The sequence below is a fragment of the Mastacembelus armatus genome, chromosome 2 (genome assembly GCF_900324485.2).
Source record: "Mastacembelus armatus chromosome 2, fMasArm1.2, whole genome shotgun sequence".
NCBI classification, from domain to species: Eukaryota; Metazoa; Chordata; class Actinopteri; order Synbranchiformes; family Mastacembelidae; genus Mastacembelus; species Mastacembelus armatus.
In genome coordinates this window covers 2,213,312-2,240,049 of record NC_046634.1, presented here as the reverse complement: position 1 = coordinate 2,240,049, position 26,738 = coordinate 2,213,312, and the positions used below count along the sequence as shown (strand labels likewise).

At 40.9% G+C, this 26,738-nt stretch overlaps 1 protein-coding gene across 2 annotated transcripts in view; it reads right to left on the bottom strand.

Moving 5' to 3' along the window:
* Positions 1-10,413: 10,413 nt before the first annotated feature.
* The window catches only part of zranb3 (zinc finger, RAN-binding domain containing 3), a 59,081-nt gene continuing 42,756 nt past the window's right edge, over positions 10,414-26,738 (bottom strand). For both annotated transcript variants that reach the window (XM_026301264.1, XM_026301265.1), the window contains exons 16-22: positions 25,837-25,941; positions 23,402-23,544; positions 17,688-17,822; positions 14,765-14,920; positions 13,714-13,906; positions 11,724-11,855; positions 10,414-11,024 (exon numbers count right to left, since the gene is read on the bottom strand). In XM_026301264.1, coding sequence (XP_026157049.1) covers positions 10,926-11,024; positions 11,724-11,855; positions 13,714-13,906; positions 14,765-14,920; positions 17,688-17,822; positions 23,402-23,544; positions 25,837-25,941 — 963 coding nt within the window. In that variant the 3' untranslated portion in view covers positions 10,414-10,925. The remainder of the gene's footprint in view (positions 11,025-11,723; positions 11,856-13,713; positions 13,907-14,764; positions 14,921-17,687; positions 17,823-23,401; positions 23,545-25,836; positions 25,942-26,738) is intronic.

Genomic DNA, 26,738 nt, shown 5'->3' with positions numbered 1-26,738 from the left:
TCTCCGCCCGATGCAAATGCATCCTCTCGTGGCCTGAACACCAGAGATTCATGTTTGTGGTGGGAACCGCAGAGCACCAGCTGTCCTTTAAAAAGAAAAAGCTAAAAAAATAAATAAATAAATATATATATAGACACACTGTTGATGTGAAATGTCTTCCTCCCTACTCGTCCCCAATCATCAATAATTCACAGACTTCGACATTTGAACTAATTATGGTGCACCAATGGCCTATTTGAGCAGGGTCCTGTCAGATGAAAGCTGCTAGGTCCTTCCTGTCAGCGGTGGAGGCAGCAGAATGAAGTGACAGTGGTGGAGGCTGAAGCCATTAAAATGAATGGAAAGCACCTCTAACAATCATACACCACTGACACAAGCACACACACATTCACAAACAGGAACTGCCGCCTCAAATATAACACACACTCAACATCATCCTTTGCTGCCTCTCTCACACACTCAAGCTCACAGATGTACCACAACACACACAGACACACACACACACAAAAAAAAAAAAAAAAGCCCACATGAATTGCTTCTTTGCACACACCTACACTTATACAGACACATACAGACATGCATAAACATGATGTGCTACAGTAGCTCACACACACACATAAAACACACAGTGACTTACCCGCCACCTGTGTGGGTTGTTTGGCCTCCTCATCCAGACCTCTCTGGTTTTAATTAGCCTGCTGCTGAAGTGTTTTCCTTTTTATATTCTCTGAAGGGGGACGATAACGGCAACAGTCGAGATGGAGACTCTCTGCTGGTTTGTTTCATTAGGGAGAGCATAATGACCCTGCAATCACAACACCAAGAAAATACCTACCCTAATAATTATTTTGCTCCTAAGGGTTCAGTTTATACACTGCTATGGCTTTTGTCATCAGTGCTCAACAACTGAAAGGATTAATAATGTTGATCACGCTAATAACAATAATAATCACATGTATTTGATGAAATGAAAAATGATACACAAATGTAACACAACTCTCGTGCCACCCATTTCTGTCCATTAAATACCAAGGTTAAGTTAGCTTAGCATCAAAATTAAAATGTTAGCCTCTTTAACTCTGTCAAGTTTCCATGGTAACAATCAACCGGCAAGAGACACAAACTAGGTTCAGAGTTATTTCCTAACAAGATTGTAAAGTGAGGAATGAGACAAGACTTTAGCGACCTCCTGGAAAAAATATATGATGAATTAATTTTGTTTGCCTGAGCAGCTTGCTCTAGAAAAAAGCAAAAGGGCTGTAATTTAGCTACGTGTCTAATAAAGACCCAGACAGCTTTGTGCAACAGAATGAAGCTTGATGTCTATCTGAAGTCTGTTTATATATAGAAACTATGGCTGTATCCACAGGCAGCCTCAGGTAGCACTAAGGCTCAGAGCACTGAGGTCAGACATTTCAGATTTGAAAATCATCAGTGGACAGTGGATGTTTCTTGTGGAGGAGTTACTGCAGACTAAATAACATGATATAAAAACATGAACAAACTCCTTTAAACGAGGACAAGAGGACGACCTATGTTCTGTTCTCCAATCTTAACCTATTTCCTTCATCTTAGTGCCGAACTGATCGGCTAGTTCGCAAATTAATGATTTTCAATGAGAATGATGAACTATCAGTCAAGGGTCTTGGATGTCCTGTGCTTAACGTGGCAGAAACAGCTATTTGGATCACTGGGTTTCTGTGGGAGATACAGCTGGGTGTCATCAGCGTAAGAGGGAAACAAAATGTTTTGGATTATGAGGCCGAGTGGGAGGATGAAGAGGAGGATGAGTTGGTTATTGAGAGAGCTGAATTGGAAAGGTAGGAGTCAAGTCTTTCCAAAGCTGGATTTGGGTCGACAGAGCATAGAAATCTGGTTTTCTGTGTTCGCAGCGGCAGGGTGAAGCAGCCTGGATGCTGCCAAGGGTTTATTGATATTTTGAGGTGAAGCAGCACAGATGAAAATAGTAACTCTAGTTTTGAGATATAATAATGGTATTTGCTTCTCTAACTATGCTGGTTTTACAAAACATAGCACAGAGTCATGAAAAGGGCAACAGTATCTGTATTTATGTTCATATTTAACTTGCTCATCTTTGGTGCCTTAATGCTATGTCAAATCTTACAAGTCGGACACTTTCACCACCGAAACATCTTCCATCACCACGTCCTTAAAAGCAGAGGCATGTGTGAGGCAGGGATTCAGGCATTTGTGGGTGTAACAAAGCTAATCCTCTATGTGTGAGTCTAAGAGAAATATAATTCCTCCTTTGTGTGTTCTTGTCCTCGTATTATCTTTATTTTATATATATATATATATATATTTTTTTTTTTTTGCTTTGAATCGGCTTCTCATTAGTGACTCATTCCAGTACATATGTTACTATACATCTGACAGTATGAATAGGGAAGTATATTTGCCTGTCTGGAAATATTCAAGTGTGTTTTTACATTACACTCATATAAGGCGTCTCACAATGATGTTCTATATTCATTCGCTCTATTTCTCTGAATATGTTTGAGTGCTGTATTCACCTGTTGTATCAGCTCCATTACTCTCTGTATGCGTCTTTTTCTCTGTAGATAAAGGAAGCAAATTTCCCCACACATAAAAATTTCATCTGAAGTCAGCTCATCTATTAGGGAGGCAGGACCATGATGCTGCATGGCACACGAACACCTCTTTCACCAACAAAAACATTGTCTTTTCCATTTGGTCTGTTTTTCTTACATATGATGTCGACAAGAAAGAGGGTGTCTATTCACAAGTCATCTGTAAAATGTCAAGCTCGTTCAATTTGGAGGGTGTGGGAAGGTCTGGGGAATCAGAAGTATTAAAAAAGTTCATCTATCTGTCTCCTCCCACACCTTTCAGACATCGGGGAAGCTGTGGCCAACGGTTTACGTTACTTTCCAAAAACCAGCAGCACAATCGTGCCCATTCCCCCTGGAGACTAGCTAGGAACACAGAGTTGAGAAAGTAGGCAGCATTTAAATGAACTTCTGTAACTGTTTGTGAGTAAAAGACCATAAAAGCCCTCAAGGAGGAAAGTATGTGCCATTATCCCCACTTCATCACACCTCGGCCCTCTCTATGACACTGCCAGAGAGGACCGCTGCTATGGGACACGTCTGCCTACCAGCTTCCTCCAGAGCTAACTAATTAACACATATCTAAAAAATGTATGAAAACAAGTTATGGCTTTACAAGGGATTTAATGGTGGATTTTTTTTTTTTTTTCTAGTAAGAAGCACAGTAACCTTTCAGAGTCTTCCCTGCAGCGACAACACTTTTAAACCTCCTATACATTGGCACTGGATGTAAATGATGGTTAAGCTGCCCTGACAGCTGTCTCAGCGTGTCCATGTGGAACAGGTGTAAACACTTCTGCCTCCATTACATGTATGTTCAGTTTGTACAAACTAGTTCGCTGGGAAAAACACTGATGCATTTACCAGCAGCGGAGAAACAGAAAAGATCTGTTCAAGCCATGGAAGCTCCTTGCAATCCATGCCTAAATGTACCATCTTACATATCTCTTCACATGTAAAAACTGATTTGAACACACTAACCGGTGTCCTGACAAGATGGATCATAACAACCACTATCCTGCTCCTGTCAGACAGCAAACACCACTTATTTGCTGCTAGTAAGGTAGCCTGTACAATAATACACTTGATATGAATCTAGGACATCATGTCTTCAAAGTTACCTAAAAAAGTTCCGTTATCCAAAGGTGTGGACTTATATAAACACTGGCATGGGGTTGACTTGATTTTTTTGTACTCCCTGGATTAGCGCAGAGGTTCCTGACGTGTGTTACACTGTCCAACTAGCTGAAAAACCCTCGCTTCTCAAGGTATATCTGAACAGCTCGCTCCTTTCATCACGGCTGGCAAACCTGCCTGTTATCACATAATTAAATAAGATTTATATCATCACACAGAATAATTCTGTGTGGGCTGATGGTGAACGTTGCTATAGCCAACTTTCCCCCCTTTTTTGCACCAGCCCACTCACACAGTAATTGAGAAACTGGCATAACTGAATATACAAAAAAAAAAAAAAAAAAAAAAAAAAAATGTGGTGTGGGTGTGAAGATGTCCACGGTTGAGTGGCCAAATGCAACCCACTCAAACAGCTAATTGTGAAAATACTTATCAATAAATTTCAATGGACATTTGTGACACAGGTATAATTGGTTTTGCATCAGTATGAAGTCAAATTTACATATATGATGAAAGCTTGATGACAGTGGCTGCATTTCACTTGGCTGAACATTTCCATTCAGTGGTATTTTTAGCACTTGTGTGCAGCAACAGCTATTGAGCTCATTTTCAAACTAGGAGAGGATGACATTCATAATGTCTTAGCATTGTTTATTCATAATATCGAAAAGAAACGAGGCAAATGGCACATCTTTGTGATCACAGTAATTACACTGGTCTTCAGTGTATTAATATGCACGGATATTTGCTAATGATACCGCATGAGGGAGGGAAGGCCTCACAATAAATTGCATCACACCTTGAAAAATCCTTGGCCGATAGTGAAAATTTAAATGCCAATATAACTTTCCAGAATGTGACTAATTGTGTTTGCTGCTAAGAAAAGGTGTCTCCCTCCTTCCTGATTTGAGTGGACTATTTGCTAACTATAAGGCGTTTGAAAACCTCCACCAACGCTGAGCAACTCTCCAACTTACACCCAAAGAAATTGTTCCTAACGCTTCAGACTGAAGTTTAACTTGTTTCTTGGCCTCTACAAAAGTTAGCCCAAAACTTTTGGATTGAAGTCAGTGTTTTTCCTAGTTTTATAATTACAGCTACAAGGTGATAATCATCTAGTGGCACAAATCCCAGATCTGGATCATCACTAAAGGCAAATCAATTGTTGCTAAGTCCAAAGCCAATCTGTCCACCAATATCCACTAAAGACGCTCACACGGTTTTGAGACACCCTGATGAAAACATAACCTTTCAAGGATGTAAGAGCTCATTTTGCAGCTACCTCTAATAAAATGTACCATTAAAGCTGCACACCTGTGGGCTCTGTTTTCAGATACAGGATGCTTTGCAACATGTGTGAGAAGTTGTGCTGTTTTTCAGCTCCAAGTGAATAAGACTAGAAAGCATTATACACACGAGAATATGAAATGCAAAGTGGATCAGAACGCAACCAAAATAGATTTTTGTAGGGGTTTAACAAGGCAGGAATTTAGAAAATGCTTGACAAGGAACTTCAAAAAAAAAAAAAAAAAAAAAAAAAACTGTTTTAGTTGATGTAATCCAAAACTGTTTTCCCACCGTTGATACTTTCCCACAGTAACAGAGAAGGGTGTTGATTTATTTCTCGCAGCCTGTCCAGACATACTGTCACATGACCAACTGTGTAGAAGTGTGTATATACATGTATCTAGGCAACCTAAAGGAAACTTGTCACAGTGTCTCAGCATAGAGCTGCATTGAGGACATTTTGGCGAGACTCCTTTACTTAATCTGTAGCTCCTGCATTGATGTGTGACAAGATATCCACCGCTGTTCAGCTGCTCACGCTGTGTGTTCAAGGCATCATGGGATGATGTACCGACGGAGCAGAGGGCTGATGGAAGACAGTCGCAATTGCCCTCTCCTCATTAGATGCAGGGCTGACTGTGCTCATTAGGCCAGCGGCAGCACGATGGGGATCTATTCTCCTGAGGTGACCAAAGGTGCTTACACAGACCTTCCAAGTCTCAGTAATGATGCCCCAGACCCGTCACTCTTGTCACAAGACTGACATGACCTTTTTCTAGCTCGTGCTGAAGGGGGAAAAGGATGAGGCAAGAAAAGTCCTATTTTTCCCCTCCAAATTTAAAAACCTGCCCACTTTTGCATCACCATGCATTGTAAAACCTTCGGGGCTGTCGATTCACGTTCCACAAAAGCCAACAAAGACTATTTCATGTGAATTTATTGGCGATTTAAATGATTGTGATTCAGGTTTTAATCTAAGCACAAAAGCCAGACCTTGCCATTAAGACCTATGAAATGGAGGCATGCTGAGCAGCGACAGAGTGGCTGAATAGATGTCTGGAAGCAATCTATGAAAGATGGCTGATCAATGGCAGCAAAATGAAATGGGAGATGAAAAGATGTCTTTTAAGGCTCATGAAAGGGAACTTGTTGGAGGGCGTTTTGTTCAGCTTTCCATTTTTAACCTCAATCATCTGAACACAGCGTACATGAAAAGAGAAAATGGTAACACTGCGGCCTACTGTGGCATTCTTCCTCTTAACATCCAGTGCCACCGGGACTGGATGTAGCATTTTAAGGTATGAACTGTACCTTTTCTATACTTTTGTCTTTGCTTCAAGTGCTTTTATGCGTTCAGGAGACATCTCTTATTTACGGTGCTACGATTGCGATTTTGTTAATGTACAAATTAATATGCTGATACAGCCTGAAAACCCTAATGGTAATAAAATTTAGATGAGATTACACCAGTCCTAAATTGTATTTGGTACAGATGCCTTGTAAAACGATGTGGTCAGATCCAGTCCTCGCCGGACCCTTTCCAAACAAAGCCTGATTGTAATGGGCCACATGAAATGCCAATTTAGCCCTACATGAGCTCTAACATACAAATGAGAGTGAACTACAGCAAAGACATACATAAATCCTCACCAGATTGGGGACTGTATGAATTATGCTAAGAACCTTATCTGTTATTTTCTCTGATCTCCTGCTGGGTGAATTGATTGCATTTTTGGTCTTAATCCGCAGCGTGCCATGCATCTTGGGAGACAACCAGGGAGCCATCTTGAATAAATAGAATTTGGACTTGACAAAAGCCATCCCCAGCTGAGCAATGAGAAAGCATCCTTTTAGTACTGCACATCCCCTACTATGCCATGTGACATCAGAAAATAGCCAGCCAGGGTTTTATACAGAACTGCTGTATCGATTCTGCTGCAGTTTCTCTCCGAAGATCTTTGCTGTTTATGACGTCCATCAGGATGCATAAGCCCTGTTTGGAAAACACCTTCTTCTGTGCAGCCACAGAGGCTGTTTTAATGAGATTAATTAGATCGCTCATGAATGATGGTCCTCCACCAATTACCTGAGCCATAATACTGTTTTCCTCCACCCAGGGTGTTGCACTTTGTGGAGCAGTGCCAGCCTTCTGCAAGTGCGAGGTTGCAGCAGGAAATGATTAATCATCTCTTTACCATCCCACGAGATAATATGACAATAAAGACAAAAGCCTCTCGTCGGCCGTGACCGTTTAAAGCTGGGAATTGCTTCGTATACACCGACTCCAGAGTTCAATTAGATGATACAAGTACAGCCTTTTAGGATACAAGCATTTTTGATATTTTAACACAATACTGCAGAGGTATGAATGTAGGCCCATTTTTTTTTTTTTTTCTGTAATAAGGTTCTGCAGTTCTCATTCCACTAAATGACAATATAGCAGAGGTTCTTTGGAAAGACAGACAAAGTAGTGTTCCTGTTTTTCATTCCTGGAGGAGAGCAGTGGGGTACGGCCTCCCTGGTGTCTATTTCCTTTTCCTTGCTGAAGGGCAGGGAGGGTCACAGACACAGAGGGATCACAGCGGAGAGTATGGCAGGCAGGATTCAAACCACAGCAGGATTCAGCCACGGATTGGAGAGCCGGCGGCTGCATGCAGAGCGCTGTGCAGGCTTTTATTGGCCTTTCTCCATCACACCTGTCACACAAGATTGGGTTTGTAGAAGCGCTTCCTTCAGCTGAAAAGGCTAAAGTAGATTATGGGGGCAGGGGAGGTTGAAATGGAATAACCAATGGAATGGCACAGAATATAATGCCTAACTGTCTGAATGCAAATGATGACTGAATTATGAATGATCTGTGTAGTTTACTGTGTTACCTTCTTGGAACAGCACGTGTCATTTTCATGTCAGAGACCTCTAAAAAGGCACCTTTTGTCTCTACAACCTATGGGGAGACAATATTGAAACTGAACCCAACATTTACAATAATCATCCTGATAGCCTTGGTAATGTCTATAATTTAGGAAATTCCTATGGAATTGAGTTACAGGGATATTAATCTATTTCTTAATTTACTGTGGACCCACAGGAGCCCTGTCAAGGCCTCTGGAGACCCTCTGACCCAGATTGAGAAACTCCGAACATATTAGCACGTGGAGGAAATGGGTTTTTCTTCTTGATGCGTGGCTTTGGCTGGTGCAGGCTCAGTTGTCTTAGTTTCTGTCAGACTAAGAGAGCAGGGCAGTATCACTGCTCTGAGGTTTATGTTTGGATCTCCGTCATCAGAAACTTTAACATTTCCAAAAGAGCAGGTTGAGGTCTAATTCACTGATTTGTACCTGCTCCTCCATCTCCTGGGTACTCTACAGCTCCGGTTATTGCAGAAGACTCTCGAAGGACAGCCAAGGGCTAATTTTCCACAGCCACCGAATAACCACGTAACACAACTGTCCTTGGAAAACTCAGAGAATCTGTACAGCAAGGTTAAAAACGCAGTAACACTTGTTCAACAACTTGTCCCGTTCTTTCTTCTTTCACAGCTTCAAATGCAGAAATAGATTTGTGACAAGGCTCCTTTATTCCTTCTGAAGACTGAACTCAAGTTTTGTTGCCACAGAATTTTCCTTTACACTCGTAATGTCTTAGTCTGTCAGTAATGCAAATCAAAAAGCCAACACAGAGCAACCCAATCTCCTGTAACTCCCCGCATTCTGCGCTTCACTTGGTAACACACTATATTAGGAAAGCTAAAGCTGCCCAACTGCATTTCAGTGTGTGATAGTTTTTAGACAACAGCACAGAGAAGTAAGAGATTTCGGATGCACCTCGTACATAAGTTTATTTTCTTTTTTGTCTTGACACAAACATAGGATATATTTCCTGATAAAGTCTTTACAGATTTGTGTTGCATTCATTTGTCTTTAATTTTGACATCACAGGTTCACTGCAGTTCTTATTAAATTAATTTGCATGGATTATGCTCAGATGGCACCGTCGTTCCTTTCCCTATTATCTCTTCTTTGTCACTGATCTGTGATTTTCTAACTAATATGCGATTATTTCCGCTAGATATTTGCCCAGCTAATTTTGGCCCTGTGACGTTCCCTGTATGCTGTGTTGCTATGTAACCTGTTGAAATGTCTCTGCTGCAGTGGCACCGAGGCAAAGACGTTGATTGCACTTGATGGAAAAAGTGAGTTGGGTTTTGCTCTGATGCTGAGTTTAAAAAAGTGAGTGGGAGGGGAGGTGTTAGAGAGCAAACATGCAAACCTTGGTGGCCGTCTGTCTGCGTTTGAGTCCATCTTTATTACTGTCATCACCTGCGGAGGTAATGTTTTTCCTCTGGGCTGATAGGGTGTCCAACGCAAACAGTGTCACGCGGCTGCAGCGCTGCTCTTTACCCAGCAGACCCTCTGGGAAGAACATGAGACGTCTTTATCTAGGCGCTGCCTCATTATGACTCCGTCTGACAAACACACACACCACTTCCTCCTTCTTTCAATATACACTTTTCCTCTGCCGAACACACACTTTATTTGTGTAACGTTATACTTTCTCACTACGTCCCCCCCTCCCTCCCTTTCTCTCTCCCGCACACATACACACCTTTTGGGTGTAATAAAACAGATCAGAGTCATTGGCTGCTGACAGGGACTGACACTGAAACCTGCTGTTGTTGGAAGGCTGCCTGGGAGATGTTCATTACTCACAAAGCTTGTCGGTTTGGACAGGAGAGGAACAACGGTCTTATTAAGTGGAGACCTGGAGCAGCCGTAGGGGAAATACACACACACCCACGCGTGCACCCACATGGGCTCAGAGAAAGTTTGAAGTTGTGGCTTCAACTGAGCTCTCTGATAGGCTGAGAGAAGTTGGGGCTGCCAGAAAAATGTAAAAGTTTCCAGTGGTGGTGGAATTTGCTGAGTTCGGAGTCTGACACGGGTGACAGACAGACACATCATGACATGACGACATGTGCGACGTCAGCGCTGGAGCCTCAGCACCAAGAAGGGTGGTAAAATTCTGCTGTGGAGGAATGTGACAGCCTCATTTTCACAGGAGCCTGCTGGTATTGATTGGAGTTTCTGATGTCTGTCTGGCTCATTGTATAACTCTCACAAGAACAGATTCAATATTCCCGACATTGCTGAACCTGAAGCCTTGTTTCCATAGTAACTCTGCTCCTTGTCTCTCTAAACATAGCCCTCCTGACTGACTAGCTCTGTTCAGATCATCAAGCACAGCTGAAGAGGAGGTAGATGCGTGGACATGGACAATAATGTTCCTGACTTGAGGCGATGAAACAATTTGCTAGCTTGTCAGAACAGCCAACGTCTTGGTGTATTTACAGTCCAAACCATGGTGTTAGCACCAGAGGAACAGAGGGAGAAACATCAAACAAATGAAAACAGGTTTTTATTTCATCCAGGAACATTCATCTCGCTTCTAAAAAGAAAGATTTGCAAGGCGCCACTTGTTGTCAATGAGGACACTTGGTTGTGTTTTAATCACAAGGCCCCTCTATTCATTTCTCACTTGCTACTTTTCACCAGGTTAGCAAAATCTTAAAATAGCTACATCTCTCTAAACAACCTGCTCCATTTCGGCCTCAAGCAAAAGTCATAAATCAAAACTACCGCAGTTGTGACGTTTTGGGGACGCAAGGGGAGTTGGCTGGATTTGCATTTGATATAGCTGTTTTTTGGTTGTTTTATTTTTTTAAGGCAAGTCTCCGCTGCTACAGCATCCCCTGCATCCAACAGGATGCCACTAATCGATAAATAAGGTAGAAAAAAACCTAAAGCTCTCAAAAGAGTTCAAAGAAATGCTGGCCTTTTATCCTAATCTGTCAGTGAATGGCATTTCTAATACTTTAGGAAATCTATACAGCCCTTACGTTTTATGTCTTTTTCATTTCCTTATGAGGAACCTGCTGATGTCTGATGCAAGCTTGGAAGCTGCTACATTCTTCTTCATCTGGCTCCTTTCTTTGGCTTGCTGAGCCGTCCTCTGTGGAGAAAAATGGAACATGATGTAAGAGGTTAAATCTGCACTCGGCGCTGAAAAGTAAGATCAATATATTGAGCATCTCTAGATTAAAGTGTCTGAGAGGTGGCATAAACAGCGAGTGGATCCCCTTATCAGAACGTGCAGTTCTCCACATCAGTTTATACACGTCAACACATGAAGCATCTCCTTCCAAACTGACACCCACTCTGATGAAAATGCTTTCTGGCGTGAAAGTAAAGCACATTTTAGGTTACAATGAAAGCTGTGTTTTAAAACCCCTGCTCTCACATCAGTTCTGCTTTTACGGAGAGAATTGTCTATGATTATGAAATATAGACTGAAGAAGCTCAAGAAGAAAATGTTCCTGAGTAAGATACAGTGTATAGTATTTTGCTACAAATGCTATATATCAATATGTCATACAGACACATTGTGTGATGTTATTACAGGCAATGTATAGCTTTGTGAAAGGATGGTGTGGCTTTTGATCAATGTGTTTGACCATGTATCACATTACTGCCAGCACAGATGATCCCCAACATGAGTGATGAGTCTTTCTTTTTATATGAGGATAAAGGAGAGGTCTATCCACTGTGCACCTTAAACGTTAGACAAATTGCTTTTGCCCCTTAAGCCCTTTGGCTCTAAAAGCGGGTGCTGTGGTTGCTATGGGTGCAGTGGTGCAGTGTGTGCACATACAGCTTTGTGGCAGACGGTGCAGAGTGTCTGCAGGTTGTCCAGGGAGCACTGTCCTCCTCCGCTGTAGACCGGCCGGATGTGGTCGACCTGCCAGAAATCCCCTTCGACCGGAGCACGGATCATCTCATTCAGCTATAAACACACACACACACACACACACACACACACACACACACACACACACACACACACACACACACACACACACACACACAAAGAAGCATCTCAGTGCACTGACTGCCCATGGATGTTTTCTCATACTGCTCTAAATTGCCAAAAAACAAGCTGTAATTGCACTTCCCTTCCAAACCATCCATCTATGCTCAAGTTAATTTTTTTTTTTTTAACTGTGATGTCTTTAGTAAATCTCTGTTCTGTTTTTCTCTGTGTACAACGGTGACTAAGATTGTTATTTTGTAGCACACAGTCACAATTATTGAAATCTCTCACCACAGGGCCACTTCTGCATTTCACTTCACAATAAAGGAAAAAATGTCTCAAGTTGTACACATGACAGCAAGACACATAAATGGTAGGGCTCCATAACGAGAAATAATAAAAGCAAACTGCAAAAAAGGCTTCAGCTAAAGGTTTAAAAAGCTGAGATTAGTGTAAGCCTGTAGGATTGTGAGGATAACACCAAATCAGTGAACTCTGACTTGCCATTAGATACCTTAGGTACCACAATAGCCTGTAACTCACCTAAATGTTTTTTGGTCTGCATAATTGGCAGCTGCTTGTAAACCTAATCAGTGAATACTTTGCTAAGTCCACCAGACAATACAGAGAATAAGAGAGAGAATACAAAAAAAAGACAGATCTAGGAGAAGACAGAGAGAGAACAGATGAAGAAAGCACAGAAAGAAAAGAGCAAAGGATCACTGAGAGAATTAAAAACAGAGAAAGAGAAGTCTGATGGGAAGAGTTCAGGTCCAAAAATCCATTTTCCTGCTTTGAGTGCTTCTCTGCTGACATTAAGGCAGCAAGCTGGAATTGATCCCAACAGATTTAAAGAACAGGCCTGCTCACAGGGGCAGAGTTCACATCTCTACAAACACACGCACACATTTCAGTCAACTGAACCTGCTTTTGTGCCAAAACTATGCACCTTGCTGCACCAGACCCCACTACTACACTCTTACACACACCAACATTATGTTTACAGGCACCTAAAGTCAACACAAAGACACGGAAATACCAATACACACATGCCAAAATACTCACACACACATACCAAACAGATCCCATCGTACTCATAAAGACCAAAACACAGATGCACACACACACACACCAGAACCCCTGGTATGAACCAAAGAATGAGCCTATAATCTCAAGGCTCCTCCACCACTGCGTCTTATCATGTGGCTGAGTTTGTTTCCTCTAAAGCTCAGTGCATCGATCGGCCCTGATGCTGCTGCCGGCGGCACTCGGAAAGGAGGTGAGTGTGTATGCGTGTGTGTTTGTGTGTGGTGGTGGGGGGTTTGCAGGATAACAGCCAACCAAATCAAACAGGCTTACTGGTTGAGGCCCGGCACTAGGAAAAAAAAAAAAAAAAAAAAAAAAAAAATCAATGGGCCCAACAATCCATTTACTGGGAGCTGGTGGCCCCTTGGAGTGCAGATCAACCTGTGTGTGTGTGTGTGTGTGTGTGTGTGTGTGTGTGTGTGTGTGTGTAGTTGGGTTGGATGGAGAGTATGAGAACCTCTTATTTTTGCACTTGCCCAAACACAAAGACACAAAAATGGCTTTAGTTGTCAGTTATTTACTGCAGCTCACATCAGAAGACTGATCAGTAAAGATGTTATGGTGTTTTGACTATGGCTGTTTACACTATAACAGACATTATTAACTTGTTAATACTGATGCCACAATGCGTGGGTAGAATTATATTGTTGTATTTATGAGAGCTAGAAGTATTTAAATCTGGCTGCCAGTCAAATATCTGTAAGGAGAAAAATGAAAAGATTTGCATTCTGTTCCTGGTTCTGACCTCGTTGAGTGACAGCTGGGCGAGCCAAGAGTTCTCCAGTATCTCTTTGCGCACAGAGGGCGGGGCATCACGAACCTTCAGAAAGAGGTCATGGGCCTGGAGGCTGCAGTGCTGGCAAATGCCCTGCTCCACCTCTAGCACCCGCGAGCGCATGTATGTTTGGCTGGAGCGCAACCGAAACTCCTCCTGGCACCTATGGGTGAAGGAACAGAAACACATCTGGACTGGAGCCTTCAGACCTTTACAACAGCTGGATGTCTTTATTTTCATAAAAAAGAAAAGGTACTTCTGTCTGTTTCTCTACAGCAGTTATATTTCTGCTGAAAGAAGCAGAAACATTGCACAGTTTTGAAGTTTGCTACAGAGAAGTACAGTGTCTCACCTTGACTTCATGACCTGAATTTGGCTTTTGAAAACTACTTGAGGAAACTGAATTTCTACCTTAAACAGTCAGCAAGACAAAAGCGACACACAGACACAACACACTATCAGAAGAATTTAGCCAACCATGTGAGAGAGCAGGCAGGGGTGACTTGCTCAAGGACAGAAAGACATTTCAAACTATACTGTCAGTATGTTCCATTTTTTATTAAAAATCTTCTTTACACTTGTGTTAAAATGCAGTGATCATGAATTCCAGAAACCACTATAACAAAAAAGGACCATTGTAAATTTTAAGAGCTGCAGTCTAACCTGGGAGCAAAAATATATTCTAGTCATTAGCTAACAGTACTCTTTCTACACAGAGTCAACATTACTGCACTGTGTTTTTGATTTAGTTGTTTTTAAAAAAGTGTTAAAGCCCCAATTATAATTGATTTCATAGTTGCCAGATGGGTGGGATTTAGCACAAAGCATGATGAGCTGGAAAGTTTGAGAAATCATAGACTAAAATGATTTAGAAGTTAATTTAATATCCTTTTCTTTGATTGACATCTTATCTAAGATTGCCTGAATCACCCTATGGCAGTAAACCCCACCCAGATGGTGCTCCAAGCAGGTGGGGCTAAGGTTTATGTATATGCATCTTCTCTCTGTTTTTGTCATATACCTGTGGCTGCAGAATAAAGCATCCCAGGCCCCTCTCGTGCTAGAGCAGGCTTTCTGGCAGGATAGACATAGAGGGACACCCTGGCTGTCCACAGCTTGCAGGTAGTTGGACTCTGATGATGGCAGCTCTTCCACCCTACAGGACTCATTCTCCTGCCTGCAGAGACAGAGCAACTAACAATGAATGCATTTATTGAGGAGCTGGGTTCCACCTTCAGCTGAGTAGCTTTCTTCTTATGGTGACACTTTTTAACAAAACATAACAGACAGGGAAAAGGCCTGGACTGTTATAAAAGAGGGGACTGAATTGCATGATGGAAGATGTATAAACTTGGCTTGAGCTTGCAATAGTAAATTCCTTATGAATTCTCAAATAAGGTTTAATCAATCTAACTGTCTAATGAAAGGTGGTTATAGCCAGATCTGAGGTCAACCAAAACCCAAAGTTTTACCCTGACCTCCAGCAGCATCTCTTAACCTCGTCTTGGGTAAGGGGCCAGAGAGAGTCACATACACAAGTCCAAGCATTTAGAGAGAACTTTCTGAGAGCAGTCTGGCCTGGTTCAGGAGTTCATGTTTTGGTCGTCTACAGTCAGTGAGGGTGGAGAGAATTCTTTAGATCCCCTGCCCTTATGTAAAGGTGTTCCACAAGGATGCATATTGGGTCCTACACTATTTAATATTTATGTTAATAACATTGCCCATGCCACAGACGACTCATGTACATCTATATCCTGATGACACCATTATTTACACATCTAGCTCTTCCTTGACTACTGCACTATCTTCAGTGCAGGCCAGATTCACTAGCATCCAAAGTGCTTTCTCTAGTCTCCATTTATATTTTAAACACAAATAAAACTAATTACATGGTTTTTAACAGAATTCTATTGCAAGTTAGGTGTCCCCTTAGAATTTCCACTGTGATCCATTATGTTAAAAGATATTAAAAGATACAAGTTTCTTGGTATCTGGCTTGACAACAAACTCTAAATTCACATAAATGCACTGCTCACAAAGGTCAAATCTCGTATTGGTTTTCTTTACTGTAACAAATCCTCTTTTACACATTCTGCACTGACAGCAACACCAAGTGAAAATCTAAGAAGGTTCAGATCAGAAAAGCAGAAGACATCTTTTTTTATATCATTTTGATGCAGGAAGCAAGGCCGCTGCAGATTTTAAGCCCTTTGTGAACTAAATGTCAGCAAGAAGTTACCTTGACCGATGTGACAGACATCAATAAATAAGACAACATTAAGATTTAATGTAAGACTCAATTCTTTCAACATCAGCAGAACAACAAACACAATCCAATATATTCATCTGTTGAAAATATCTGCGTTTGCTTTAAGTGCTGCAGATGCCGAGTTGAGAGACATATGGCCGGTGTGTGTGAAATGTGTACATACTGTGTGTATATGTACATGACAGTGATGTATTTGCGGAACATTTCGAGTATGTGTATGTGCATGCCCGTCGTTTTGGCAGAGGACAGCGAGTTTGGGCATTTGCCACACTGTCCCAGCAGGGCGCTAGAGCCACGTTGGAGGGGACAGATGGACTAAATTCTCTTTCCCCATGGTTTACAATTCAGATAGACAGACAGAAGAACAAAGAGCCAGAGAAACAGAGCACTACAGAGAGAGATTTAATCATTGAAATGGAGAAGAAAACCCTCTAAAAAAGGAACCTTGCTGCTTCAAAGTTGAGAGGATACCAAAAATTGGAAGTACCAAGAGACAAATGCTGTGCCAGCAGTGACTAGTGGATGAAAGAGAGACTGAAATAGACGTTTTACTGGTGTGCTGAAACTGAAGTTGGTTAAAACCTGGTGCTTCATTAGAAAAAAAAAAAAATCAACCCAGATAAAGACACTAAAAAAATTTATAAAGTTATATATAATATATATATATACAAAAAAAATAATATATATATATTTTTCTTCTTTGTGAATATATATATATATATATATATATATATGCACAAAGAAGCATGTTGGCAGCTCTACATCGCAGCATGAGGTAACTCTGAAAACTCATACTTCAAACCCCAGAAATCACGCAACATGCCTTCAGCAAATGGCACACAGCCTGCTAATGTTTACCACTGTGGCTTATCTCTGACACTTTAGACTGAAGGCACGAGGGAGGAAAAAGATCTGATGCTGATTAAGAGGTTATTTTATACATTTTCATTTTATCACATCCTAAGGACAGGAAATGCATCTAATTGTTAACATGAAGAAAACATCTGTTATTAAGGCCAAAAAGATTGGGCACAATTTTTGTTATATTATCAGATTTTATTTTCATGTTGTTGGCTAGACACTAAGTCAGCTTTTGCAGATGCTTTTTCAGAGATACCCCTTCAAGCCATACAAAACCCTGGATGGACTATCACAGACATTTTGAATGTAACACTAGTTGCTGTGTACATATGTGTGAGAGCTTGTGTGTTTGCCGCAGGTTTCCATAGTGATATTCCCTCCTGGGGTGAGCTAGCCGTTACATCTCACCCAGCAGATTTTATTATGGTCTATATTTACTGTACTAACACACTCAGTGGGTCTTTGTGCCTCTCCCACAAGGCACATACAGATCTCCATGGAGACAGCTGAGGAAAGGAAAATGAAAATATACCAAATCCCAAAGAGGGAGCCATGTGATTAGACAAACCACCATCATGCAGAGACCATAACACCTCACCTTTAAAAACCACAAACAAGATTGGACATGATGTTAAAACACTGGTTGCACAGAATATAACCAGTGCATTGTATTTATCTAGAGCTGAATTCAAATGTGGAGATTTGAGGTGTGGAAAACTTTGGCCTTAAAAGATAAAGAGTTTTAAAGACCTGAGGATGGACTGACCTTTCCTAGCCTGAACATCCACTCCTTTTTTTTTGTCCTGTAACCTACCTCGCCGAAGCAGCTGTTAGTGAAGAGGCCGACCTCCTCTTAGTGACCTTTTCCGTGGGGACCTGTCGAACACTTCCTCCTTCCTGCTGGGCCTTGCTCAGGGAGGTCTGGGCCACTTCGTCCTTACTGAGGTACCTGTGAAAATTGGACAAACGGGGCTGTGAGGCAATGGAGGATTTGTAGATGTTATATAAACAGAGAGCTCAAGGAAGAGAGCTGATTCACATGTGGAGCATGTGGGAGTTGTTGTAAGGAGATAGATTCATAACCTCTCTCTGGATGGCTTTAGTCCAGAGTAAGATGGGAAATTTGATGTCGCTCAAGCAGATCAGTAATCTTAGTCACCTGGTCGGACTGTGGCGATCCGGGGACTCTCCCACATGCCTGTAAAACACACCATCACCCACAGAACTGGCAAACCTTTACAAATGGCCTCAGTGCAGTGCCAGATGCACGTTTATATTTTTCTTGGCAGCAATATGTGCTTGAATGCACAAATTCTTTCTTTCATTGCTTATTCACTATTCTGCCTGTGTGCTTATATTCTGTTTTTCCTCTTCCTCCACTGAATCCTATTACTGTTGCTGCAGCTGCAATCTAATTTCCCCACAGGAATCGTCAATCATCTAATCTAATCAATCTACCTCACCACTGGTTTTTATGTCCCTTGTAATACAGATGCTAGGTGTGCAATTCGAAAATTACACAAAACACTACATCTGAATCTGGGCAGGATTAAAATGACCCGAGGGTGTCAGAGTTGACATGAAATACAAGAGCGTAGTCCTGGGAAAAAAAAACACCAACTTATTTGTTCTGGGTGAACGAAAATTCCTAGAGAAAAGGACCAATCTCACCAGGTAACATTAAGGCTTTCCAAAGAGAGATGATGTAACAATCTCATGGTCCCTGAAGTACAATTATCCTCTTTTTTCTCCTCTACAGGGAAACCACAGGTTGGACTCAGCTAATAAACACCAGACCTGCAGCCGGTAGACAATCTGTGTCTTGCTCAAAAAAGACACTTTGGAAAAGTGGATGGTGATACAAAAACAAAAACAAAAAAAATAAACCAACAAAAGGATGCAAAATGAGAGCTGCATATATTTAATAGGTTATCATTCTGTACGTATTTGGAATTCAGGGGCTTTTTAGTACCAACAAAGTGTTGTTTGGACAAAGTAACATTGCAAATGATAAGCAAACAGGCAGCTTAAAAAAAGAGAAGAAAGTAGGAGACGAACTGGAGTCAGCCATTGTGCACTGTAGCTGTTTCACAGACAATCAATTTAGGTGATAAAACGGTTCGCTAATTGTTGGGTAGATCGATAATTAATGTTGTACTTTTCAAACATTCCTTCTGACAGCTACGTCAATTCTTAGTTTGATGAAGCTTTATTGCTGGCAGACAAACAGTAGCTCTGCCACTTTAGAAATAAAATCAATAACTGGAACAGCTCCAAGAACTATGGGACGTGTAGAAAAATAAACGTAACACTATTTACCTACAAAGAAACATTTACTACACAGTAAAAACTGCCTCTGATTATACGTAGCATGGTTTATTTTGACTTTTAAAGGATAAAAATATGTCATCTTTCTGAATGGTTGATGATGGAAATGATATCATGCACACACACACACACACACACACACACACATATATATACATATATATATATACACACACATACATATATATATATATATATATATATATATACACACATATATACACATATATACACACACACATATATATATATATATACACACACATATATATATATATATATATACACACATATATATACATATACACACACACATATATATATACATATATATATATATATATACATATATATACATATATACATACATATACATACATACATACATATATATACATATATATATATATATATACATACATACACACACACACACACACACACACACACACACACACACAAAACTTCATAGTTTACAAAAGAAAAATAAAAGGGTTACGTAATTGTACTTTACATTTGCATTTACATGGTGCATTTCCATCCAGACTGTGTTGTTTTTCTGATTACTAATGAAACACTAGCCTCCATGGAAGCAGGCTATGCAGTGACATTTTTATGCATTTCCACCACCTCCATCTGGACAGAATACTTTCTTTGGGAGGGAGAGGGAAAGAAGGCAGAAGGGAAAAAATAAAGGAGAAATGGATGACAGGAGGCAGAAAGTGGAGGAGGGAGACACATCAAAGAGGAAAAGTTTCTCTGGAAACTGAGGAGAGATGAGGAAAAAGGTAAGTCTCCATCAAACACAAGAGCTTCCTTTGCTTCAAACAGTCCCAGCACAGAGGCTGGATGAAACGAGATACCTTACACTAAACTGTGAGTCCAACTGTGCTTTTGGGAGAGTGTGGATGTGTGTGTTTGCATGTTTTTATGCAGCTAGGAGCTTGGACAGTAATTCTGTACACACAGGTGACTGATGCTCCTTTCTTATGTATTGCATTCTGTCATGATCCATGCCTCTTTGGTGTGTTTCTAGTATCAGGGGCCAGCTAGCTTCTGGATTTGTTTAATTATATCTGTCAAACCTGTAATTCCATAGGACAACCAACTCTAATGTGGATTTAAAACCAGAATAATTAATTTTTTTTTTTTTTCCATCATTAGGTCATTATATGGCTCTGTGAAGGAACCTTTATACATGTGGTTCCATGTGTTGTTTAGCACACTGCGCATTACATGCTATACCACTGACTGACAGTTGTTGCAGTGAAGAAGAAGCCTGCAAGCTAGCAAATGTAGATGAACTAATTCAGAATTTACTGTATTGAAAAGGTCAGATTTGCAAATGTTTGCATTAAGTAAGATTTGACATATGGTCCATTAAATCAAGAGAAAATGGGAGCTGACCTGGTGTCTCTCAGCTACACTATGGTAGCTGCAGGTCAAGCTGTAACAAACAGGGCAGGATGGGAGAGGCAAAAAGCACTAAGTAGTGGTTTATAGTGCGAGTTGGCTTTGAGCCTCACTAAACCCTCTAGTGGTGGAGCAGCTTTAACTTAGCTAAGCATTAATACTGGAAACAACTGCAAAGGTTAACTACGTCCACCTGGCACCTCTACCTCACCAATTAACATCTTTGTTTATTTATGCTTTTCAGAGGAATGTGTATGGGATGTTTGCTTAGTCGGATGAGGTAGCTAAACTCTCCCTTGGTTGCTTAGTAACTGGTCAGCTGCTGCTGGTGTCTTCCTATTTACTGTATAGACATGACTGTGGTATTAATCCTCTCATCTCGCTCTCAGCAAGAAGGCAAATAAGTGTATTTTCAAAAATGTCAAACTTTACTAAAATAAATAAGTTTAAAAGATTTTCCACAGAAGTGGTGGAGGTTGCAGCAGATCTGACAAAACACAACAGGTTAATTTGAACTGGATATTTTGATGTGGTTTTCTGTAGCTACAAAGGTGCTAATGCGTTTGCGGTGTGTACCTGGAGAGCTGCAGTTAACAGGCCCTTCCTGGCCAGGCTGACACCTTTGGGCTCAACACCAGGGCCAGACCTTGCTCAGGTGTGGGAAGCTAAACTAACAAGCTGCTGCTCCGGTCTCATCCAGCCAAAGCATCTTTGATTGATTGTTGCTCTCCTACAGGAGCCTCGGTGTATCACGGCTGGTAAAGCAACTTTCCATTTAATATCAGTTGTCGAAATTCCCAGTGGGCTTATTAATGAATTACACGCACTGCAATGGCTCAGATCGAGAAATATGAAAGCTGCTATGTGTAGCCATTCATGTTAGAGATGTTCTGACAAGTTGAACATAATGGTGTGTATATAAAAATCTGTGTTTATGAGGACTATTGACGTGATGTGATGGAAACTATAATGCTTTCATTTTAGTCCTGGTAGAATTGATGACACTTATGGTCGTTTGAATCTCACACAGGAACCACAGACTCTACCAGTAACAGTTAAAGCAGCTTTATGATGATGAGGCAGTTACAGAATTCAAGCACATTACATCTCTGAAAAGCACTGGCCATGGATAGTAACAAAATCGGGGCTTGATATGATAAAAATGATATGGGCATTTATTGGGGAGGAAGATGCTACGAACCTGAACCTTTTTTGTGGTGCGAGTCAAACACGGGGCAAAACGTCAAATTATTTTTCTTTTCTATTTATGACTTTTTAAAAATTTTTTCACAATATCCCAAACGCTATATTAGCACCATGCTAAATAGCCAGAGTACCGTTTTACCATACGTTGCCATAACGACATCATCTTTTTGGTGATAGGATGATGTAGACCAATAAAAATGTCTCTGCATGGACGATCATTCACTGAATCTTACCAACCTCTGCTACTTACATGTGTGTAATCCGGCAACCATTATCAATCAATATATGGAAAATTAAAAAAAAAAAAAAAAATCATGCACATACTTGTTTACTTACAATAGTGCATCATTGCAGCAATAAACCACTTACAGTCAATGTCTGCAGTAATTTTAGCGATAAACCATGCTTAGGCAGGATGCAAACTAGATTAAAATCCTCTTAACTCTTTTAGAATCACTGTAAATCACCATGAGTGGCTTATGACAAAAATACCCACAATGCTGGAAACCCAGGCAAAGTGCATTAAGTTTGAAGTAGTTGAAAACTGAGCGTCTCAGTGCTGTGAAGCTGAACCGTGATCGCCCTGCTGAGCCGAAGCTGGAGCTTGATTGGTTCTGATTAGTGAATAAATCAAACAGGTATCAAATCAAGCTGGGCCAATTGCCTCCTACTCACACCTTGATTAGGTTCATGCACCCAAACACGTTCCACAGTAGAGAAACACTCACTCTCACTTATACACACACAAACACACACACATATGAGTATACCCTGTAATTGGCAAACTTTCCCCGCCTCTATCCATGCCAGTTGTAATTAGTGTGCCAGCAACAATGCTTGTTTGTCAAAAAACACACATGTTCACATACACAGCACTCATCACATCCTCTCTTATGCCTCAGCTGGCACCCTTTGATACACCCACACACATGCACGCACACAAATACTATTCAGCGTTCCATGACGCCGGGGGCATTGAGTATTTACAAATCTGCTTGTTCCTCTGTGAAATCTTGCACATCGCTTTTTGGACTCTGACATAATGTTGGGAACTAATTCATCTCACTGTTACCATCATTTTCAGATTTACACTCACTAGAACAACGGGGGCGCTAGATCTATTTATTTTTTACTCATCAGTTTGCAGGGAAGAGATTTATCCTCTGCAATTTACAGATTTATTTACAGTGATGATGAGGGAAGATTTAGGCCTGGAAATCAACCAATGCTTGGTTATTAATTTCATAAAGAAGCAGACAAAAGCTGGGTCCTCATTTTGTCGACAACAACCACTGATATTTGTCATCTATAGTAACAACTGTTGCAGGCAGAGATCAGGGCAGCATTGCTAAACACGGGTCTAGTTAGTTAAGTAACACAAAATCCAGAGCTTGACAGAGCTGCCATGACTGACAGTTGTGTAGCTATGATTTGGAAATCAGCACTTTGGGGAAAAGTTTAGTGAACCATCAATTAGTACTCTACCAGAATTTTTAATCACACTTTTTTTTTTGGGAAAAGTTTGTGAAAGTCAAGGTAGTGTATGTATCTTCAAGAACATGTTTTCAGTGAGATTCTGACCTCTTGGTGCTGGAGTGAGGGTGCTGGGTGGCAGCCAGCTGCTCCAAGCCCAGAATAGGGCTGCGGAAGAGAAGGCCGCTGCGTCGAAGCAGTTTCTGCTTCATGGCTGCCAGACTGCTCCACTCCTGAACAAACCTCTGCACCTGCAGGGAGGACACGGGCATCTCACTTAATACTCAATTTCAGGCCGAAAGAGAGAAAACACCAGAGCCTTCATCTTCCAACACAAATTGATAGCTTGGACATTGAAGGCTCTTTAAAAAACAAACAATTTTCTTACTTTTTCAATTCTGAAAATGCATTTGAACTGAAAACAAACAATCTAAACTTGCAAAACACACACACACTAATACACACTAGGAGACAGTTTTCCAGATAGCTGAACAAAACCCATCAAACCAAAGAGAGCTATATATGCTTTCAGCCAAGCCAAGGATTCAAAGAAAATCCACTGGCAAAATAACAAATAGCAGACAAAGCACCAAGGCCTAATGGGCAATTTACCTAGGTATATTACACTCAGAGTGTTTTTTTCAGGTATGATGCCTACTCTCACAAAAACATTGCGTGATGATAAAACTCAACACGCATTAGAAGTTTTCAAAGCTATTATACCACTAGTGCTTTCTTTGTTGATGTTTTAGCAGCTGAATTGTATATTTTGACAGAAATTGAACTAGTAAGTTATATTTAACTAAAAGCAAATGTTAGATTTAGGTATCTAAAATCAGGCTTGAGATATAATAGATCTGGACAACACAGGTGAAATCACTGTAATGGTATTTTTGGACCCTGATCTTAATCAGTTCCTTTCATAGTAAATTGATCATCCTCTGTAGCTTGGATGTCCAGAGTTTTTCCCAAATAAATACAATGTAAAATGCAGAACCTTCCAAGTTAAGAGACATAAAAGTGCAGTAAGTCAGTAAGGATGTAAGGAAACCCTGCTCTGGAGTATTTGGAAAGTCCTGACAGGAGTACAGTACACATGAAGACTGCACAAAAACTTCAGTGATATCCTGAGATGTAACTTTCATGAGGTCACCAAAGGTTATCCAAAAGTCAAGGAGTTGAATCAGATGTCAAAAGTCATGACTGAGGAGGAGAGTGGGATGGTGTTTCCAGCTTCCAGCTTCTCCAAAGGTTAGGGGGTTAATAGGTGAGGATCAGACATTGTGTGGGTGGAAACTGGAAGGGCTCTGATTTAACTGTGTAGCTGGACAAAGCTGTATGTTAATCTCGTTTTTTTATCTCTCAAAAGATTGAGTCTGGTGATATTCTTTTGTTGGCAAGAAATGACATAAAAGCTGAAGAACACACAATGAATTGCTCTGAATCAGTATATCTGTGCATCTACTGTAAATTCTGATCATTTTATTCCTTTATTGTTGGATGGTTGCTGCTACAGATACTAACCAAAGCACCAAAAGTACAGAATTATACTAACCTTATGGCTGACCATGAATTAATAAAAAAAATAAAAAAAAATAAAAAAAAGAGGTTTTCTTGGGCTGTCTTGGTTTCTCTGTTTGTACTGAGTGTGAGTTGAATTTACACACCACTGCCTCCCTTTCTAAGTTGTGTTAAACCGCTTGCTTCGTATTGATTTTGATGGACAATTGGTGGGTAACAGGGCATAAATGATGGGTCGGAGCATGGATGCAACTCACGCCTTTGTTTTACAAAGCAACATAAACAATGTGACAGGTGGGGTGTCTGTCAGCGGCTCTGGTACTGCCACAGCAGATTGCAGGATTTAATATTAGCTGGTTGGCGTGAGGGCTCATTTGAGGCAATGATCCGTCTCCTTTAACGACCCTCATAAAACAGCAATTTCTCTTTTGCTGGTCTCCCCGGCTGCCCAAACCCCCAAACCGCCCCCTCTCTTTCCTCCTATCTCCATGATTCCCCCTTGATCCCCTCCTTTCCTCTCCTCCTCCAGACCCTGCAGTGGTAGAAAGTGGGCGTCCACGCTCCCCAACTATCCGCCAGGCTCAAGGTGCTGTGTTGCTGGGCTTCCTTCTCATGATCAGTGGTGTCATTAGTTTCACATGGCAGTGACACACGCATGCACAAATATCTGTCATCTTCATTGGGTCAGTGGAATTAAAATAGTTCTACTCACTGATCTCAGCTGTCAGGAGGAACAACCCGAAAAAACATTTAACTACATACGGTATGTAGAATTTTCTCATCATCTTGAAAATGAGTGTAAAGTCATGTGGCTGCATTTTTCCAATCAATCAAAAGAAGAAAATTTTGCCACATTTCATAATCTAAAAATTGTACCCGTATTCCCCTTTAAGTACTCTAGGTAGATTTCCCCTGTGTAAACATGCCAATTCACAAGCACACCAGGCAATATTCTTGAATATCAGAACACATGGAAGACATACACACACAGACGCACACACAGCCTGGCGGGAAGGGCAGACCTGTATTCGATTTTCCTGGCGCCGGATGAAGGCCTCAGGCAGGTCATCCCAGTTGGTTAGTTTGATGTCCAGAGGGATGAAATTTAAGCTCAATGCTGTACCGTCCTAAAGGATGAGGAGACACAGACGAAGAAGACAGCCTTAAGCTCAAAAACTGGTTACTACTGTTATTGGTAACACTATCACACTTACCAGTGCAAATCCCCCCCCACCCCAAAAAAGAAACAAAAGATTGATTTTCTGATATTAAGGCATTCATTCACCTAAACAGTAACACTAATAAGCACCATATAACAATTGTGTGTTTGTAAGACATTATAGGACACTACAATGTTGTTGTAAGCAGATATAAGAACATTTTGAAGGATTCACCTTTGCATTTCCCCCAACAACTCATCCTGTTACTCATCATAGTTATGGCTATTGACAGCCCCTAAACTGTAAGGTATAGCTAAGGTACAAAATGCATTTTCTCAGATCCTCCAGTGATATCAAGCCATGTAGATAGTTTTGGTTTAACTTGCCCAGGGTTTGAGACATCTGTCTATGTGATTTCTGCCTCCACCTCAGCACAATTGAATGGAATGCAATCTGCAGTGCTCACAGCACTGAAAAATAACATTTACAAAATTCACCAAGAACACCTGCAGAGACAGTGCCACCATTACTCTTGATAATCCACAGAGCATGCTCTAGAAGGTTTTATAAGGATCTTGTTTTTTCAGTGGGAAGGAGCTCCAAAGAAAAATTTCATTTCACAATATGGGCAGATAAAATTACATCTAATTGTGTTTTTCTTCTCTTTTTTTGGGGGGGGGGGGGGGGTCATACATTCAAATGTTTTACATGGTTGTGTGTGAATATTAATTTACATTAATGATCTGATCTGTTCCTTTCTATGC